The sequence below is a fragment of the Drosophila willistoni genome (genome assembly GCF_018902025.1).
Source record: "Drosophila willistoni isolate 14030-0811.24 chromosome 2R unlocalized genomic scaffold, UCI_dwil_1.1 Seg167, whole genome shotgun sequence".
Classification (NCBI taxonomy): Eukaryota; Metazoa; Arthropoda; class Insecta; order Diptera; family Drosophilidae; genus Drosophila; species Drosophila willistoni.
In genome coordinates, this window is record NW_025814050.1 from 17,556,041 (window position 1) to 17,575,008 (window position 18,968).

The 18,968-nt window shown below is 32.8% G+C and overlaps 1 protein-coding gene across 1 annotated transcript in view; it reads right to left on the bottom strand.

Annotated features, from left to right (window-relative positions):
- Positions 1-18,968, bottom strand: part of LOC6642254 (discoidin domain-containing receptor 2) — a 180,986-nt gene that overhangs the window by 88,850 nt on the left and 73,168 nt on the right. The window contains exons 5-8 of the mRNA XM_023176043.2: positions 7,685-7,916; positions 7,156-7,303; positions 5,136-5,315; positions 3,702-3,835 (exon numbers count right to left, since the gene is read on the bottom strand). Coding sequence (XP_023031811.1) covers positions 3,702-3,835; positions 5,136-5,315; positions 7,156-7,303; positions 7,685-7,916 — 694 coding nt within the window. The remainder of the gene's footprint in view (positions 1-3,701; positions 3,836-5,135; positions 5,316-7,155; positions 7,304-7,684; positions 7,917-18,968) is intronic.

The window sequence follows — 18,968 nt, forward strand, 5'->3', positions numbered from 1 at the left end:
AAACAAAGTTGTGGGCTAGAAACGGCAACGGCAAATGGGTGAAGCTCATTAGAAATGCTAAAGACAAAGTCAAACAAACAGACGTAAATAGACAACAAACCGGGAGAGAGAGAAGTAGTCACAAGCGGGCCCCAAGAGGCTTATCGAAAACCATCTGACATGTAATGACCACAGACTTCTCTTGGGAACGAGGTGAGTCTCCATCTTCTTTCGTCTCCCACATTCTTTCGATGGGGCACCACCACCACCACCAACAGGTGCTGGCTGTTGCCACACGCGTGTCATAATTAAAACGCAATTAGCATAATTTTTGGAGCTTATCAAATCACATCACAAATGGCATTTTCAAGTATTTATGGCACAGACCACAGAAGGAACGATGGGGGGTGGGGAGGAAAAAAAAGCATCTCTAAGTAATTTTATGACTTATGGGGCATTAGGAAAAGGAAAGCCCCTGACCAACCAGACCAGACCAGACCCGTGTGGACAGGTAAGAGAGAGAAAGAGAGTAAATGGTAATGAAAAATCATAAAAATGGGAATTATAGCAAGCGACGACATCCTCCGACTTGAACGAGTCGTCGATGTTGTTGTAAATTATGGCAAACGATAAAGAGAATGGTCAAAGTGCCTTCCCGTTCACAGAGAGTCGAGCAGGTAAAGTATGGATGGAACTCCATGGTCCATTCCATTTCGAATGGCGGCAACAAATCAAAAACGGCCAAAAACAAAATTTGTGGTAATTGAAATTTTATGTGGCCATTTTTGAGGTTGCTGCTGCCAATTGATGGCAGACACTGAGAAATATATAGGCATACAGAGATACTAAGGGGTAATGGCAGGCAGACATTAAGTGGGGATTTTAGTCAGGTGCATTATCTGGATTCATTTGACTATAAAATATATATAGAAGCCAAATGGATTATGAGAGACATCACAATGTTCTCTAATGACTGAACATGATAAGCAGAGAGCAGAGGGTCTAGGAATAGTTTACAAGAGATTTTATTTAACGCTCGATTTTTTTGGTTTTTTATTCGGTGACTTGGTAGTTAGTTTAGTTTGACCCATTTATTTTAATACAAACCAAAAACAAAGCCCATAAAACTACCTAACTACGCTTTCTATAGTTAAAGCCCAACGCTTTCCGGCTTCCTTTTATGTTGCCGTTTATCCAAACATCCGACACACGGCCAATGTATTTATATTTCATATCAGAGAGAACCAAAAAAAAAACTCTACCAACATTGTTCTAATTTGACACAAATTTGACAAGCATATTGCACCGAAATGGACTTTTATATGTTTCCACTTTTATCTGTCAGTTGTGTTTTATAGACCTCTTTTTTCTGTTGGTTTCCTTATCAAGAAGATAGCATCAAAGTAGAGTACATAGAAAATTATTAAACTGTCAAACGATACTTGAAACTGTCAATAAAATGAAAATTTACAACTAAATTATGATTTACGGGGGGGGTTGGGGAAAGTGTTGGTAAAAATGTGTCAAGTAAATACAGTGAAAGGGCCTGTCCACTTAATTGTTAAAGTAGGTACAAGTAAAAGTAATCGAGTTCGACTTTTAATTAGTAGTTATCAAAAAGCATTCAGTTGATGAACCCTTTGGCACACTAAAATTAGAGTAGTTCTTCTTTTTTGTGTTTTTCCGAAATTGAAAAAACTTAAAAAGTCTAAGCAGTTTAAAGTTGTGTGGGAATTATAAGAAAATATATAAATTTATGAAATGTAGATAGTAAGGACTGAAAGGACATGGAATTATCCTCACAAAACTAAAGTTGATACAAGTATTCTAAATTTTGTTTTATGTACATTAAAGCTCATTTAGATTTTAACATCGCATACATGTCAGATTGATACCTTGTACCTTGAATAAAGATATTTTTGGATTGTATTGTTTATATTAATCAGTACTATGGAATTCCATACTAAATTCTAAACCATATTAGAAAAATAAAATTAATTATCTCTACCTTCACATAAGTAGCTTTCTAAAAGGATTCTAAAATATAAGCCTGAACTTAAACAGACAAAGAAGATTATCACAAAAAAATGAAAATCTGGACTTCATAATATATTAAAGTCAATATTTAAATATATTTTGGACTTAAAAACTCATTTTACTCAATATTTTCCGAGTATTTTCAATTTTAAGGAATTAAAATTATGTAAGATTATTAGTTTTCTTGACGGTTTTTGCTTTTTGTTTTCATCCGATTACTGCTAAAGGCCTTTTGGACACATATTCTAGACGTCATCACCATTTTGAAATATTATATAAAATATAGATAACTTAATCTATTTATATATTACATAAGGTTTAACCGCTTCCCATAAAATTTCGTGAACTCAATGAGTAAGTCTGAGAATCGGCCAACATTTTTTTCATACTCCTTAGTGATATGGGTTGACCATTATAACTAAAGGGTTGCCTATTATAAATAAGGGTTATGAAAGGCCTGGACTTTTGCTTAATAAATTTATTTATGTCAAGTTTTCGACATTACGAAAAAAATATCATTGAGTAATTTGTAATAATAATAATAATCAATGTTAATTTTTACGTTTAACATATTAAATTACCAACAAAATCTTGTCTAATATTAGACTCCTCTACTATAAACAAATTCAATTGGAATTTATATCAACTAAATCAAAAAAAGTACATATTATTAGAGTTTTTTCATTTATCGCTTGATATTTTATGTCGGTACCTAAAAGGTAAATGCCTCAACATATCTATAAGCAGAATTATCTAAATTCTAGAGAAGAAGCAATTTGTTTTTTTTTTTTTTTGTTGGTTATCAGTCATCGGGCACATTGGTCTGTCTAATTGAAAGCAATATAACCGAAATCGTTAACACATTGCCATGCCATAATTTGGGTCAATGGACTTGAAAAACAGAAAAAACTCTGTTTAAATTTTCTCTTGGGATCAGATTATGGCACAAGAATCGGAATTGGGAATGACTGCTATCAGTGGGCGACCCGTTGCCCTCTTACCTCTCTTTCCATCCCTCTCTCTCGTTTGTACAACATACAAACACTTATAAGGGGTAAACAAAACATAGCTCCAATCATTCCAATCGTTTTGTTTACTTTCGATAAAGACCACAACGACTAAGGAAATTGACTCTATAATGGTTTCGGTGCCCCATCCATATCAAGTGCCACCTGAGTGTGAGTCAGGAGTCGCGAGTTTGGTTTTTTATTCCATCTTATTCTCTCTCTGTCTCTCTCTCTTTCTCTATCGCACTTACTGTGGCCAATGTGGCTCTTATATCAATTGCAGTTTGTTTAGGTTCGATTTCGTGTTTGGTTTGTTTATAAAACCGCATTCTCGTTTTTTTTCCTCCCCTTCCGTCCCGTCCCGTCATCGTTTTTGTACTCTGTCGATTTTATTTTATTATTGAGTTGGAACTGTTTAGCATTTATTTGCTCTGTTTGCCGCCGCCAGTTTGTCTGGAGGGAATGGCAACGGAGTTCAACCGAGAGGCGAAGGCTCTTCTTGTTGATTTTTTACGATTCACAAACACATTGCATTTGTGTTTATATAATTGGTTGTTTTTCAGCTCCGTCAAGAGCCAATTCTGATCGACAAATGGCCACATCAATGCTTATTGTAAACTGGCATAACTAATTCCATTAAATGGAATTGGAGTTCCAAAAATTATTGAAATAACTCACCTGCACATCTTTGGAAAACATGTTATTGGTGTGTATAATGACAGCGCTGAAATTTCGAACTGTTTCAAATTCGAATGTTATTTCCACGGGACGTCCAACTAATGTATCATTACGCCAACCAATCCATTCATAACCTAAAGAAAAATATTTAAAAAAAGTAGATAAAACAATTAAGTTTTACAAATTTAATGTTTAGGTTTACCAAAGTTCTTCGAAACATTATGAAAGAGCTGCATATTTGACAGTTTTGATTATATAATAGACGTAATGTTAACTAATATTGGAGCACTATTTTCATTCTGTTTAATTATTAATATTAATGCTTAATAGTTCTTGAATCATGTAAATTACATATATGTAGCTAAAAACTTATATAGCTAAACTAATATATTAAAATAATCTATCGGAAATGAAGTTTGAGTTTTAGGTATGAAAAGATTAATTTTTTTTATGTCCACTATTGCATCTGTTAAGGAAAAAAATCATCAATTCGTGTCAATTATTGATTTTTTAAATTAAATCATATCTAAAACAAATTGCTAACTTTTTAAATTTTTATTGGATAAGGGCAACCAACTTTAGTGGTAAGCGGCTATACGAGTTAAAATATTAAGTAAAATGTAATATTATACGATTCGAAGTTCTAAAATAGCATCAAAAATCATATTTGATAAAAGAGATGATAAAAAAAATATTTTTCTAGCATAATCTTTGCCGTTTACGTTGTTCTTAAATTTCTTCACTAAAATATAAAGATATAAAGAATATAAATAAATATTTTTAAAACAGAGAACAATAATTACGGGTAATCAAACAGTCATTGAAATATACATAAATAATTTGACATATGAAAGATTAAAACATAAGGAAGCAAAAATTAAGTATTTATAAGTTCATTTTAAATATTTAACCAAATTTCATACATTTATCAATTGGCTCTTAATATTTCACCTGATAATGATACATACTTTGTAGTGGAATTATTAAAATTTTTGCATATTCAGATACATTTGTCTATACCAAATTTTGAATTTCTTCTACGCTACGAATTATTTTAATTTCGCTTGAGTCAGCTTAATAAATAATCGTCAAGGAATAAAAAATGAAAATGTTGCCCACAAAATTTGCTTTTATATGACCGACTGAACACGCCCAGTTACTAAATAAATTCTGGGCAATGTTCTCGTAAGTGCCTTCGCTTAGCGTTCATTATGTATGCCAAGCCAACTGGTTACAGAAGTTTATGTGACATTTATTCTATGGCCAGACGGCAACAACTTGTAATGGGAAGTGGGATTGTGCCTTGTCGACAACTCCCATTTACCTCTTGCAAGTCTAGGTTCTCATTTTATGTGACAATTACATAAACTGAACAAGCATAAAAAAGAACAACCAAGAGAAAAAAATGAAATCATTGATCTTAGCCGCACTTACCTTTGCCAAATCCATTGATATCCGTACGAAAATTATCTTTGCCTTTGTGGCCATCGACCAATTGACCCAAACCATTTACATAACGATCGCCATCCTCATGACCATCGTATGTCTTGTCGGAGAGATCAATTTCCATGCCACGCTGAACGCCCTTTGGAATGCTATACGAGACAATGCCCTCTGCAATGATAAACAGAAAGTCGGTAAAGTTAGATAATCAAAGGTATTAGCTACTTAGTGAATGGTTACTTGTATTTTACGGTATACCATGCACTCGATTTGTGCGTAATTATAAGCCTATTTTATGACCTGCTTGGCACAGTACTTTGATTCAGATTTAGTAGGCATCTCGACTCATGTTCAAATTACATAAAAATGCGCAAATTGTTGAGGCATAAAATGCGATAAATTCACTCGAAAATTGTACATTAAATAGTAGTCATCACATGCAACTGGGGCAAACCTTGGTTTGGTCTTCAATAAAATAATAAAACAAACTAACCAAGTTCTGCTTTATATTCATTTTCTTTTTGTTTTTGTTGCTATGTAACAAAGTCATCAAGGAAAAGACCAAACCGGTTGCACGCTTGATTGCATGCTTGCAGATAGTTTTTTTTCTTTCTTCATTGTTGGAATACCCTCTTTGCTTTATAAAGTAGGGGTATTATAATATTCAACAGCATTTAGTTGGTGTTTATTGAATTTAAAGAGTAGGTAACTAACTACCATTGAATAAGCTTGAACAAAAGTAAATTAACTAAGTAACTATTTAGGTATGTAATTGTGCTGTAGGTAACAAATTGTGCTGTGTTTACTTTAGAGAATGAATTTCGGGAGATTTGAATCTGTTGCTTTCTTTAAATTTTAAATATTTATTAAAGAAGTTGAATTGCCACGCCACCATATCTTCTAGCATTTCAGTAACTTATTTGCTTTTTATAATTCATAATTTAAAATGGTGGAAATATTCATATCAAAAATGTTTATTTAAATCTTTTCCTATCTTATTTACTTTTAGTTCTTTTTCATATAAGCATAATCAGGAAATGCAAAGTGTAAAAAAAGTGTCACAAATGTACATAAATATAAAATTAGAGTAAAACATTTCTATCAGATTTCAGTGAACGTTTGTATCGTGTGAATCATATGGAAAACCATTTCATAGTCAAATAATTTCTTAGCAATATTCACATTTTAATAAAATCTTTTAAAACAAATGAATTATAAAATTAAAGAATAAATTATATTTATAAAAAAATTATCAAAGATCTCTTATGGTTTTTATAAAGTAGCAAACCAAGAATGAAATTTAAAATGTTTTATCAAGTAGTCAAAAAGCAGTTTATTTCTATACAAAGACATAAAAAAAAAACACACTTCTTTTATTAAATAGTTAACAAATTTTTAATAAAAATATTTCATGAAAAGAGAAGTAAAACTTTATAAGGGGTTAACAGGGCTACGTATACTTTGAAATACCTAAAAATAACTTTTAATTTGATTTGTACTTTATACTAAAGACTTCAATCCTTTCAAACTTAGCAAATCAACAGACTTTGTAAGTGTAATCTATTAAACGAATACATCAAAAGGAATATGAACTTAAATTAACAAATAACCATTACCAAATGCATTTCATTCATTCAATTACAAATGACGACTATTTCAGTTTTCAGCAAAAGTAAGTTATCTTTTAAATTTAAACTAAGTGTGTAAATGTTTGTCTATTCTAAATCAAGTGATGTAAACGATTGTGTGACTAATTTTCTAAGTATTAATGGATTTTGCCTACTTCTTATATTTTAACCAACTTATAAAAATTCCGACAACCTTTGCCATAAATAATCAAAGAGTAACCAAGCATCGCGTAATGATATCTTATAACGAAAAGACCAATGGTTGTTTACCAGCCGAAAGGCAAAGAACAAGTGCGACCACAAATTTCATGATAAAGATGATTGAGGGAGGAGTAGGAGAAACGGAACGGTGTGTAATATAATTCATGATCACAGGCACTTACCTTCCCAGATGCAGCCAACAATCTCGGCGCGCAGGCACACAGTGCGATCGTATTGACTGTAGGGATAGATGCGCACCTTAGAGGCAAAGATGCTGGGCTGCAGCACGTTCTCCACCTCGCTGTAGGTGTTTATATTGCCAGGCAGTATCTGCAAATAGGAAGAAAATGAGAGAAGCATAAAAACATTATAAATTGGCCCCCGAGCAGCATTCATTCGTATATGTATGTAAGTAAGTGTAGGTGGGAATTTTTTGTTGTTTGAGAGTGCAAAAACAAAAGCGTTCAAATTGATTTTCCATTGGTTGAACGGTTTTCACATTGACTTGGCCTGACTTGGCTTGGGTTGGGTTGGGTATACATTGAGACACCTACGCAATTTTCGCTCTTCGCACGTAAATTGTAAGGTTAAAAGATGTAATATCTTTTGTAAATATCTTTACCTGCGGCTACAGCGATTGTTATCTGCCTAGCTGGCCATGATTAATGTGTGAATCAAGAAGAATAATTTTTGTATCGAATTTCCACTTACCTCTTTGCCCTGTATACTCTTCCAGCGTATCCATTTCTCAAAGCCTGGTCTCCAATATTCCAGCACATAGGCTTCGGTATATTCCTGGCCCTGACCTTTGCCAAACCGACCCTGAGTGCGTATGGCACTGACCAAATGCACCTGCAACAGATCAATTTGCAGATATTCCTTAAGGCCACGTGACACCATATGCTTGGGACACCAAGCACCGCCGTTGTTATCCACTTTGAGTCTGCAGGAAAAGAAGAAAAGACAAGAGTTAAATCTTGAGATTCAAATGGTCGTCAATTTGAAGATCCATGGATCTTATCTTAATTAAAATCGCCCAGATTCCATTAATGCTTCACGATTGAGGTGTGGCAAAGTCGTTTCATTTATATCGCTAGCAATTTATGAAGATTGTATTAGATATGCAATTCAATTGCAATAGATAACGAAATTCCGAACGAATATTCAGTTTAAGAAACTAGTTTAGTTTCTACTTTATAATTCTTAAATTTATAACCCAACAAAGTTATATAAAGTTACAAGTTATTTTTCTCTTTCCCTCTAGTCAAAAATGAATTGAAACTTAAAACTTTTCTTTTATACTCACTAAATTCTTACCTTCCCCTTTTGAGAACATAATCTCCATGGTAAAGTGGGCCCCACACTCTATTTAAAAACGAAATAATCATCATTGCATAATGATAATCGTTTATCCAGTTCATAGATGGTCATTTCATTACTCCTACTTCTTATATTCAGATCAATTTCAGGTTGCTTTCATTATGTTTACTAATTTTAATTACAGAATATTTATTGCATTTTTTGCCAATATTTTTGTATTTCAATTTTTTCCATATTTTTTCATTGTTTAACAATTTGATTTATAAATATGGATATGTAATTAATTTAAATTTGCATTGATTGAGTGAAATGGTTCCGCCCTGTTCTTGTTTATAGCCAATTGATTTTTACTGTTGCCTATTTGTTTGTTAATTATTATTTTTTTCTTTTTTTTTTTTGTCTGGCATTTTTTGGTTCGAACTTTCATTTGCCTCTGGGCGTTAATTATTTAATTAAATTTAACACAACCTTTTTTTCAAGTACATATTTTTTGTCTGCCATTGTGATTGTAATTGAGCTGCATTTCGAGTGCTTCTGCATTGCTTGTAATTAAATGTCGTTAACGCTGTGCGAAAAGGGTCGATAAAGTAGCATTCTTCGCACACCAAAACAAAAAAAAAAGAGCAAACTGATTAACTCTTATGTTCCAATTTCCAAAGTAAGTATTTACAAAGCATTATATGTATTTCCATTCAAGATTCTGCAAATATTGACAACAAACAAAATTGAAGCAATGGCCAGAAGAAGCTTCCAAGAGAAACAAGAAGTGAAGAATTTCCTTTTATACTTTGCAGTATCTTGATTCGAAGAAAATACTATAATACGACTAATTTAAATAGAAATTTTTATTAAATTTTGTACTTGTTGAATTATATAAAGAAGCCAAGACTCAAGCATACTTATTTATAAGCAAGTTAAAGCGTAAGATTTTGATACATGATATTTAAAGTAAGAAAACCTCGGTATTTAGGTATTTACTTAATTAACGACTTCGATATAATTCGAATGGAGTTTACAAAAGTTAACAGTAAATGTTAGCCAAAAAGAAAGTCGCCTAATAAATTCGTTATTCATTCATTTGTTTGTTGAAGACAAGGTAGAAGTCTAAGCGAACAGGAAAAATAAAACTAAAAGTAAGTATTGCTTATATGACAAGGACTCATTTCAATCCTAGTTATTAGTCTCAAAATCATAAAAAAAAAGAAAAGGATTCGCATTTTCACTCAAAATTTGCTATACAAATTAATATTGACAAGAAATCATTTGATTTAAAAATTGAATACATGTATTTTCTCCAAGAATACATTCCGATAGCATATTGAACACACATTTGTCAGTTTTAAATTTTCTCAAATACTTCTACTTGGCAGTTTAAATTGCACCGATTATTTATCAACGATATTAAATCACTTTCAATATGCATACTTTTTTTGTTTGCTTGTGTCAAGGCTATGTCAATTTGCATAATCATAATTGGCTGAATGACTTTTCGACTTTGTGCCGCAACAACATTTGAGCCCGATCGATTTATAAAATTGTTTTTACCATAACAGCTGGTGAAACACTCCTTTGTCGTCTCACTCGTCCGCTTTCTCTCTGTGTCGCTTTTCACTTTCAGTTTGAAAACAAATACAAGGAGGAAAAAGTTCAAAGTTGAAACGCATACACGCACACAGATGCAGCACACAAACGCACACACATACACTGTCATCATCAACATCGCGAAACAACCGAAAAACAAAGTTTACCAACTCTCGAAAACTCGAAAATGGCAAACAAACTCAAAAACTGCAACTGCATTGCGACATTTTCTTTTTTCCATGCCCCTTTCAAAAGAAGGGGTTATATATTTGTGTGAGTGTGTGTGTGAGTATGTGTGACTGCCTCCCGAGTGTTCATATTCATATTTTATCTAGTTTCTAGTTGCCTCACATTAGACACATGTGCGAAGGAGATAGCAAGAGATGCAGAGTGCAGTAAATCATGCAATTTATTGACTCATGCTAAACTCATTTAAACAATTTGCACAGTTTGTTATAAACCAAAAAGGAAATTGTGTGTGTGTGTGTTTGTGCGTTTGTGTGTAGGGTAAAAAACTGTATTCATTGGAATCTAACCAACCCCCTTGCAACTTAAGCGCATCATGCATATTTATGCATTTGTGCCACATGTTGCATGGAAAATATGTTTCTATTAGCTCACGTTGTTAACCCACTTACCAAGTGGATATATTTATTATAGAATTGAAACACTTGCCAATGCATACAATCAATACATTCATCATGATGATTTATTTAAGTCTACATCGTACTCTATTGCTATGAATTTAAAGCGTATATAAAGAAAGCTAACAAGACAATTCAATGCCAATTATTGGAAAATTCAATATCACTGGAGAGGAAATAGAGAGTCATTGAGTCAATTTAGAAAGAATATGATATTTATCTAAGTAAGTCTAAAATTCTAAGAGAAGACATAAGATTGGAGTGGAATTCAAAAATTGGTGTAGAAAGTGAAGTCCATAAGAAACTAATTGCTTTGGGTTTGTTTAAAAATAGAATTACACTAGTATTAAACAAGATAAGAGACTGTTCCTTCTTGATATAAGTAACAGTAGATACATATAAAGAAATGTACAATCCAACCTCAAAGCATCATCATTCTTAAAGATATTCCACCCATGACCTACATTATGCCACTCGAAGCCATATATTTTCCTGCCTTTTGTTATTTGATGCAGTGACTGTGCACCATTTTTCCGCCATTTACATTAATCGCGGTTTACAACACTCGCACACAAAGAGGATCTTTCACACATATGCAAAACTCAGAGTTGACTTTGGTCCCATCCCAATCCAATCCATTCCACTCCAGTCCGCACCACTTCCAGCCTTGGTGACTCTATGGGATATGCCTATTTGTGCAAGTGCCCGTCGAGTTTCCTACATTAATATCAATTTTGTTGTCATAAATCCAATGAGACGTGTCCTGGGCTCTGCGGCTAGAGGCAAGGATGATGACATTTGCTGTTGACTTTTACTTTTGCTCTCAATTTCTGTTCGCCGTAAATACCCTGCAATTGTGTTTATGGTGGGTTTGATGATTTAAAATCATTTGATTATAAGTTTTTATTCAAGAATATTTAGAAATGGTTTAGCTTATACGTTTTGGAATTTAATGTTTTAAAAATTTTAATTATGAAACCCAAAAAGACTTTTGTTTTATTTAAAGTGCTTAAATTTATTCAGAATATAATGGGTTTGTCCCTGATAAAGATTTGCTTGAATCACGAATTGAAAGCTTATTTGGTCTCCAAGGAAGAAATGACAGATCAAGACAACACTTTGCCTTACATCGTCCAGGTAAAAAATCATTTCTAATTAACGAAATTTTTAATATTATAATACCTACATTTATTAAATATTAAATATTATTATGTGGTCACTGATTTTTTAAAGGAATTCCTTTAATATAGATAAGTTTTAATATTAAAGTCTTAAATTTGCTGATGATATTTACTATTTAAAATAAAGAAGAAACCTATAAAATGCTTCAATAAAATGAATATTATTTCTATATCTTCTTTTAATAGACATTTACAAATTTAAAACAAAATAATGAATGTACAGTTATCTATTTTTCGAAATCTTCTGTTTCAAATCAAGGGGTATTTAGACATTTCAAAGGGTATCTAACAAAGTTTGCTTTCTGTTGGTACGTTTGGTTGGTTTTTCTGGTTTTTCCGTTTTGTTATTTTTTTTTGTTTGCCATCTCTCACGGCTGTAGCTGTTTATTACCGTTAACATATGGGTCACCTGGGAGCGCACTTTAGCATAATTTGCATGACACATACAAGCAAGCAGGCGAAAAAGATGAAAAACTGAAATAAAATATACTAGAAGATGAAAATGTTTTCTCAATGCGCATTTAAATTGGGCAAATAATGGACGACGACGAAGATGACAACGTTGAGGAAGAGGAGAATGATGTTGATGATGATGATGCTATTGAGAAGGGAAGAAGTGTCTTGTATGAGCGCCTAAAAGCATGTTCCATTTATATAATGCTGCAACTAACCAAAAACTAGATCATTTTACATTGAATATTTTGTTGTAGCCAGGCTTTCATTAGGTTCGTTTACGTTTTGAGCACTAACGAGGCAACAAAATCCAGAGTGCTCTCTCCTAGTTATTTTTGGGTTGCGTTTGGTTTTATTTTTATTATTTTTTTTGGTTGTTTTGTACTCTACTCGTAGAGTTATATAATACCTAAAGGAAGAAGAAGAAGCAGAACTATTTTACGTTAGCAAAATGCCGTGCAAATTTCGTTAACGTTTTCGTTTTTGTGTTAGTTTTCTTAGCTGCGGTTTCGTTTTGCAGCAAATTGTTGCATACTTTCCAGAGCCATTTGCCTAGCATAGTTGCTGTTATGGTCGCTCGGATGGACGGTTGCTTGGTTGGTGAGAGTCGTTCGGTCAGTAGAGAAAATGCAACAACCATGATAGCACCTAGTTGGGTTTCCTTTTTGGTATTTTTTTTTTTGTTTTCTTTTCTTTTTTGCTTTTTATTATTTTTGCTTTCTTATTTAGGCAAAGCTACTGAAATATGCCATAAAAAAAAAACAACGGAAGGCAGAAAGGACTATCGCATAACTGCAGCACACACAGTAACTAAGGTTTTTCCAGCCCCGGAACCTTAACCACATTCAACTAAGTGGCCGTAATGTTGCATTTTCACACACATTCCCAGCACACACATACTCACACACACACGCACATATGCTGCTATGCCATGCTAACTGGGTCTCCAGCTGAAATTAGAACCAACACAGATACAAATACATTTATGGGAAACTGGGTTCACGTTCCGTTTCTGCCCCTTTACACCACATCTTTACACTATGTGGACCTGGTTCTCTGCGTTCTGCGGTATAATGGCAAAGTTCTACTCGTTTTTAATATAAATTCATGTCGCTTTCACTCGCATGTATGTATGAGTATGGCTGTATGGGTATGTGTTTTTTGTGGCCTTACATACATTTATTTAGATAATTATGAAAATATATGTATGTATGTAGGTCTGCTCCATAAAAATATATGCTTATATGTGTCTGTTTGAATGGAGTTTGGCGTCATATGGCACATACTTAAAGTACGAATGCCACATTGGGAATTGACAGGAATGGAACACCGAATTGCAAGTAGTGAAAATTTCAAATTTAAATTGGTTTAGTTAAAGGCAAGTCCTTGGTGAATGCAGCGTAAGTTAACCTTATTATCTATATTTGAAAAATTTTAAAATTTACTAAAAATGTAGTCCTAAGACAACTTCTCATTGCTGAATTTTTTGAAACTTACTACTTTATATTAAATCCTAGGCCAAGATCTAATATACAGAATATGAATATTGTTCAGTTAATATAATAGTAAAATTGTCATAAACTATCTTGTTTAAGGTTGTTTAAAGGATTTTGATAAAATTTGAACTGAACAATTGAATTGCCAATTAGCTGACGTAAATTGTTCACAATGATTTATTAATATCCAACATTAACTGATTACTTTTGTCCTAATTGAAAGAAAATCTACCAATAAAAGAAACCGAAGCAGAAAAATAAGAAAATGTTTCCAGTCAATACCATTTCCAGGTAAAAGAACAAAGAGATTTCTTGTACAAACTCTTTAAGTCAACTTGCCAAATACTTATCTAAGAATTATTAAGGGCTAAGATGCCCAATTTGGCAAACAACATTTCCAGAAATAGGCCTAGGACATAACAAGATATATGAACCCTTTTTTTTTGTTCTCAGTTCTTCTTTGATAAATTTTTCTTTTGAATACAAAAAAGATTCGGTTTTCACTTGTTTTCGTTTTGTGGGGGAAAACTTTTTCAGTTGAATTGTAAAAGGGAATTTGGTAGTGACTTGTTAAACCATTTGAATCTTATTGTCCGCAGTATCTTTATATGAAATCCTTTTTGTCAATTCCCATTTGGTAGTCTTTTGCATTGTGAATTCATTGTCCTCGACATATTGTAGGCTAATTTTCATTTCTATGCAGTGAAAACATTTCTGGTTGCCGTCCTCATTACTTATTTAGAAACTCTTAGACAATAATGGACGGGCAGTCCCTTCACTTGTTCCCAGTTATATTCGTGTTTATTTGCTTTTTCTTTATGCAGAAATCTAATTTGCATATGTTTTTTACTCAATTGACTATGTTTACTTTGTTTGCACAATGCAAACATTCTTGTGTAAGGTAAATCCTTTTTTTGTTTAGGGGACTCTTTATTAAATTCGCATTTTGATGAGTTTGAGATTTTGCAAAAATTTAAGTAAAATTTCAAGCGCCTAACAATATGCCACAGTTTATAGACAAGAAGTTAAGCTGATTTCCGGTGACGAAGGAGGAACAGACAAATGAAAGGGTTGCTTGTGTGTATGTATGGTCCCCTAGGCAACTTAACTTTTGCTTTTGGGACACAAACTTAAGCGGCTTAAATTTTTCATGAAGTCTTTCCATATAACATATGTTTCAACTGAGAGTATAGTCAGTGTGGTAGAGGAAAAGCTTGTCTATTTAATAGCTTGAAAATAAGAAGGGTTTACATTTGACTACCTTCTCGGGCAGCCATTGTTTTGCTTACTTATTTCACCTGATATGGCAAATTATTGGCATTGGGCCATACGTGAGAGTGGTGGTAAGATGCTTAAGGATTCCATTTCATTTTTACTCTCCCACTTTGCTGTATTTATTTTTCATTTAATTTCCAATTTTTGTTCATTTTCTTTTTTGTTTTTGCACCATTCCTTTCAACATTTTTAATGGCACTTGATGCAATTAAAATGCCAAGGCAACAGTTCTTACTCAGCCCCGCCGGCTCGTAAGCTACTAAAAATTATTTTTTACGATTGTCATAAAGACGTCAACGTTCTCGATTTGCCCCTTACCCTACCCTACCCTACACTCCAACCCGTTCCTGCCACCGATATCTGTGTATTACCCTTCTCTCTTTTGGCCATATCTGCATCCCTCCGCTGATGCTTTTAACAAAAACAATGAGCCTTGCCTCTTCTTTGTTTCTAGCGCCAAAGCTTCGTCGAGTTTTTAATTAAAAATTCGTTTTTTTTTTCTGTCTTTACACATTTTTTGTTTTTACTTGGTTTGGTTTTCTCTCGTCTTTTTTTTTTGCCAAAATATTTTGCTTAGCTTGAAGGGAAGCCAATCCTTTAACAAATTAATTTTTAGCCTCAAAATGAACGGCAGCTGACTTTAATTGCCAGTTGCCACCTACCTACCAAAGTATAAAGTATGCCTTTTAACTCCAACATAATGGCATAAAAATAGAAATGAATTCGACATTCTCAAAGAGAGAAGCCTGAGGGCATAATGATATGCAAAGTAAGTGAGAAGCATAACTAAAATTCATACATGTAAATGAGCAGGAAAAGTGTGACTACTGTATTCATCTGACTCGAATGACAAAGTGTGTTAAGGTTTTCATTGGCAGACTACGCGAGTATCATTCAAATGGCTAATGTTTTTAGTTTTATCAGATTAGATTAATATTTAATAAATAAGATAGTTAAATTAAATGTTTACTTTAGATTCAGATTAACTTAATTTTGCTTTGTAGGCATTTCTAATTCTTATCAGGCGATTATATGTATGTGCAAAGCCGTAACCGCGCTTATAAAAAATCTTTTGATGGCAATTAAAGTTTCTTTGCAAACTTAAATACTTATGTTAAGAATTAGCAAACTGAGTCTTTTATCTATTAATTCATCTTATATTTCTAGCGAATTTAGTGAAAAATGTGAACCTAAATTGGCATATCAACTATTCTACTTTACACGAGGCTTAAGACGGAATATTATAATTGCATTGGCATTACATGACTTATATTTTGTTGTTTATTTTTAAATACATACAGTTTCAAACTAATTTTGGAAAGCTGAAGAAAAAATGTCGCAACAGATTGCGAGGGCGGTTTTAAAAATACATAATTAATAAAAAAAAATATTTCCTTGTTCACATTAAGAGTGCTCATATTATTTCTAGAAGTTATCTATTGATGAGATTTCAAAATGATAAGAGTTTGAACTGATGGCTAAGAAGATAGTTGGTGCTTGTAAAAAATACTAAGGTTGAAATTTTATGGTTTTAAATATACCATACTGATATTATAATAATAATTATAATAATAATTAGTTCGTTGACTTTTCGAGCAAACTTCGTTTTCGAGTGACTTGCTGAAACACCACAATCTACGATATGTTGAAATAGGCTGACCCAGCTAAAGACTTAAAATTTTCTATAAATTTCAAGCAGACTTTAGTATACTTTCGACTCGCTCTCTACATAAGTCAACATTGAAATGCTACTTAATATACAATATTTATATTTTTGCTTATTTTTGGCAATGGGAATATGTGAAACGGATGTTACTAAAATCAGCGATGATTACTGTGATAATTATTGTAGCAATATGTGTAATAAGAGCAACGGAAGAACATGCCTTAGAAGTGAAAACATTGTAACCACTGACAAATACCAAATGAATCTTTCAACTAAAGAGATATCTATATTGTGGACTACAAATCAAGTGAATTTGAAATATCTTAAATTGTTAAATAAAACATACAATAAATTCCAAATTGACAGACTGCGAATAAAATATTCTGCAACTGATAATAAAGACCAAATAAGAGAATGTGCTCATTCCATTGACTATATGAATGCTCTTAACCTATATAAAATACATGAATATTATGACGAATGTTCTGTAGTTAGTATTCATGAGTATGACGTGGTTGCTAATCGTGGACCGACCAAAGCTTTCTTATCTGCAGATGCTGAAGAAAACAGTTCGGAAATTTTTAATAATTACTTATCACGTAGCATGGCAGAACTAACTGAAATCAGTTTTAGCTCAAATGGAACGTTTAAGCTTCACCCGAATATATTTGAGAACAACCCTCAAATCGAGAGAATTGTGTTTAATAATTTAACTATAGAAAATCTCAATACAAAGACGCTTGAGACCTTGACAAACATAAACGAGTTATTTTTCTGGAATTGTACTTTAAAGAATTTTGAGTTTTTCAGGTTGGTATTGTTGATTGCAATATACATATGTAATTTTTGTTATCTCTTCTAAAATATTTCCTATATTTTCAGTTCCCCAACTCTTCAAAACAATTTAAAGTTTTTACAGTTTTTTAATACTTTTGAAGAGCTTGATTTTAAATATTTTGAAAACTACAAAAATCTGCGGAAAATCAAAACACATTTTGTGCATTTACCAGAAATTGCCAGAACCAATATAACTGCTTTTATCTGTGAATATGATGGCAATAAGACATGTTATTTTAACCTCGGAATTAATGGAAAACGTTGTCCGACAAGCTGCCAATGTTCAATTAACAATGATCCGGAATTTTTAATCATAAACTGCAATCAAAGTGGACGATCAGAACTTTCAGATATACCATTACCCATTACAGGTCGAACAGTTTTACATTTCGAAAATAATAATTTAACAGAATTGCCCAAGGTCTCCACTGGGGCATATAATAATATACAGGAACTCTATTTGGCTAATAATTATCTAACCAGTTTAAGTCTGAAGCAGTTGCCGCCTAAGCTCACTGTGCTGGATATTCAAAACAATCGACTGACGGCTCTTGGCGACGACATAATGCGGTTCATAACAAAACTAAAAGTGATTCAAATCTCTGGAAATCCTTGGCAATGTGATTGTAAATTTGGCAAGTTGCTTAACTACTTGGAGAGGGAAAATAACGCAGAATACAAGGCGGCTCTAAGACACTGCAGTGGCCAAGAATATTGTCCTGAACGCTGCAAATGCTGCAAAGATGTTGAGACCCGTAGATTCATTATAAATTGCTCGAATAGCGGACTAAACAAAATACCCCTGATACCGATAACTACAAATACCAGCTTATGGTTTGAAAATAACAGTCTAACCTACTTGAACACGTCCATCAAGGGAGTCAATAACCTCACAGAACTGCATCTTAGGAACAATTCAATACAAATTATAAGCAGTGTTCCCGCCAATATTACATTTCTCGATCTAAGAGATAATTTGTTAACGGAAATATATGATCAACCCAGAGAAACTATAAGTAATAGGACAAATATAACGAATTTAGCTGTATTCCTATCGGGTAACCCATGGATTTGTGATAAACCAAAATTTCGACAATTTGCCGTTATTCGTGGTGTTAAGGATCGACATTTAATGAATTGCTACACAGAGACTCCATGGTATGTGCCCACGTTCTTAATCATCTCCATAATACTAAATGTCATCTTTTGGCTACGATGCTATTGGATAAACAAAAAGTCTTCATATCTAAGTAAGAATAAGATAGAGGATGTAGAACTTAAATCGATTATCATGTCAGATTATAGCATTCACTCAAATTAATTTATTCTTAATGTTTGAATTAAAGACAAAATTAAAGTTATTGTATCTATCATAAGGGGTAAAAAGTTGCAAATAAAAAAAATATCTTTGTTACCTTCTGTTTTAAATGTATGAATTATTTGATTAAACTCATTCCTAAACTAATTCCTACTCTGAAGTATCTTAATATAATCTTTAAATAAATGAGAAGTTTCTTATAAATTTAACTGGATTTTCTAATT